Genomic DNA, 1,315 nt, shown 5'->3' with positions numbered 1-1,315 from the left:
AAGTGCAGGGTGATTCACGGAAACTTCCTGATTTGAGAGTTGAGATATCTACAGTTAGTTGAAATAATAGATATAGTTGAGATAGAAAATAGTTGAGATATCATTAGCTGAATTAGCTTCAACACGACGAAGTATTTAAAAATAAGGTTGTGCTCTTCAATGGTGGACTGTTTAACAAACGCTGTACGCTTCAATAATGGGCGACTTGCAACACGCCTCATGGTCGGGTTGTCTGCAACACGCCTCATGGTCGGAGCCTGCAACACGCCTCATGGTCGGGTTGCCTGCAACACGCCTCATGGTTGGGTTGCCTGCAACACGCCTCATGGTCGGGGCCTGCAACACGCCTCATGGTCGGGTTGCCTGCAACACGCCTCATGGTCGGGTTGCCTGCAACACGCCTCATGGTCGGGTTGCCTGCAACACGCCTCATGGTCGGGTTGCCTGCAACACGCCTCATGGTCGGGTTGCCTGCAACACGCCTCATGGTCGGGTTGCCTGCAACACGCCTCATGGTCGGGTTGCCTGCAACACGCCTCATGGTCGGGTTGCCTGCAACACGCCTCATGGTCGGGTTGCCTGCAACACGCCTCATGGTCGGGTTGCCTGCAACACGCCTCATGGTCGGGTTGCCTGCAACACGCCTCATGGTCGGGTTGCCTGCAACACGCCTCATGGTCGGGTTGCCTGCAACACGCCTCATGGTCGGGTTGCCTGCAACACGCCTCATGGTCGGGTTGCCTGCAACACGCCTCATGGTCGGGTNTTGTCCCCGTGCACCGCAGTGTCGTCCTTATGCGCAGAAATGTTGTCCCCGTGCACCGCAGTGTCGTCCTTATGCGCAGAAATGTTGTCCCCGTGCACCGCAGTGTCGTCCTTATGCGCAGAAATGTTGTCCCCGTGCACCGCAGTGTTGTGTTCGTGCAACAGCCCCTTCAGGTGCCCGGTAAGTCTACGGGAGTAGAACGCAAGAAAAAGCTGAATTGTTAGAGATGTCATAACAAAAAGGACGAAAACGTTCATTGGTGATAAAGAAGCAGTTTTCATTCTTTATCTTGCATTTTATTAGAAACGTTGAATAGTGTCGCACCACGCCAGAAGGGCAAAGCACATCGCTTGTCTGCTGTGTGCGGTCCTGAGTCTGTTTATACATACGAGATAGATAATACCTGTGCTGCCACATGACCTTATATTTAATATCAAATGGCTGTAATAAACGAGAGAAGCTGTCTTGATATTGAATGCAAGACAAGTAATGATCCAATTTGAAATTTTTGAGTGCTCATCTACACTCATATGTTTTGCGTACCCATAC

At 51.1% G+C, this 1,315-nt stretch overlaps 1 protein-coding gene across 1 annotated transcript; it reads right to left on the bottom strand.

Annotated features, from left to right (window-relative positions):
- Positions 1–244: 244 nt before the first annotated feature.
- On the bottom strand, positions 245–757 carry LOC108670045 (circumsporozoite protein-like). The gene has a single exon (XM_018157495.1). It carries the CDS (start codon positions 755–757, stop codon positions 245–247), a length of 513 nt encoding a protein of 170 aa, XP_018012984.1.
- Between the last annotated feature and the right edge of the window lie 558 nt (positions 758–1,315).

This window comes from Hyalella azteca, unplaced genomic scaffold, assembly GCF_000764305.2.
Source record: "Hyalella azteca isolate HAZT.00-mixed unplaced genomic scaffold, Hazt_2.0.2 contig5918, whole genome shotgun sequence".
NCBI classification, from domain to species: Eukaryota; Metazoa; Arthropoda; class Malacostraca; order Amphipoda; family Hyalellidae; genus Hyalella; species Hyalella azteca.
Note: the sequence above shows the minus strand (reverse complement) of the source record. Positions and strands in the feature narration are given on the sequence as shown.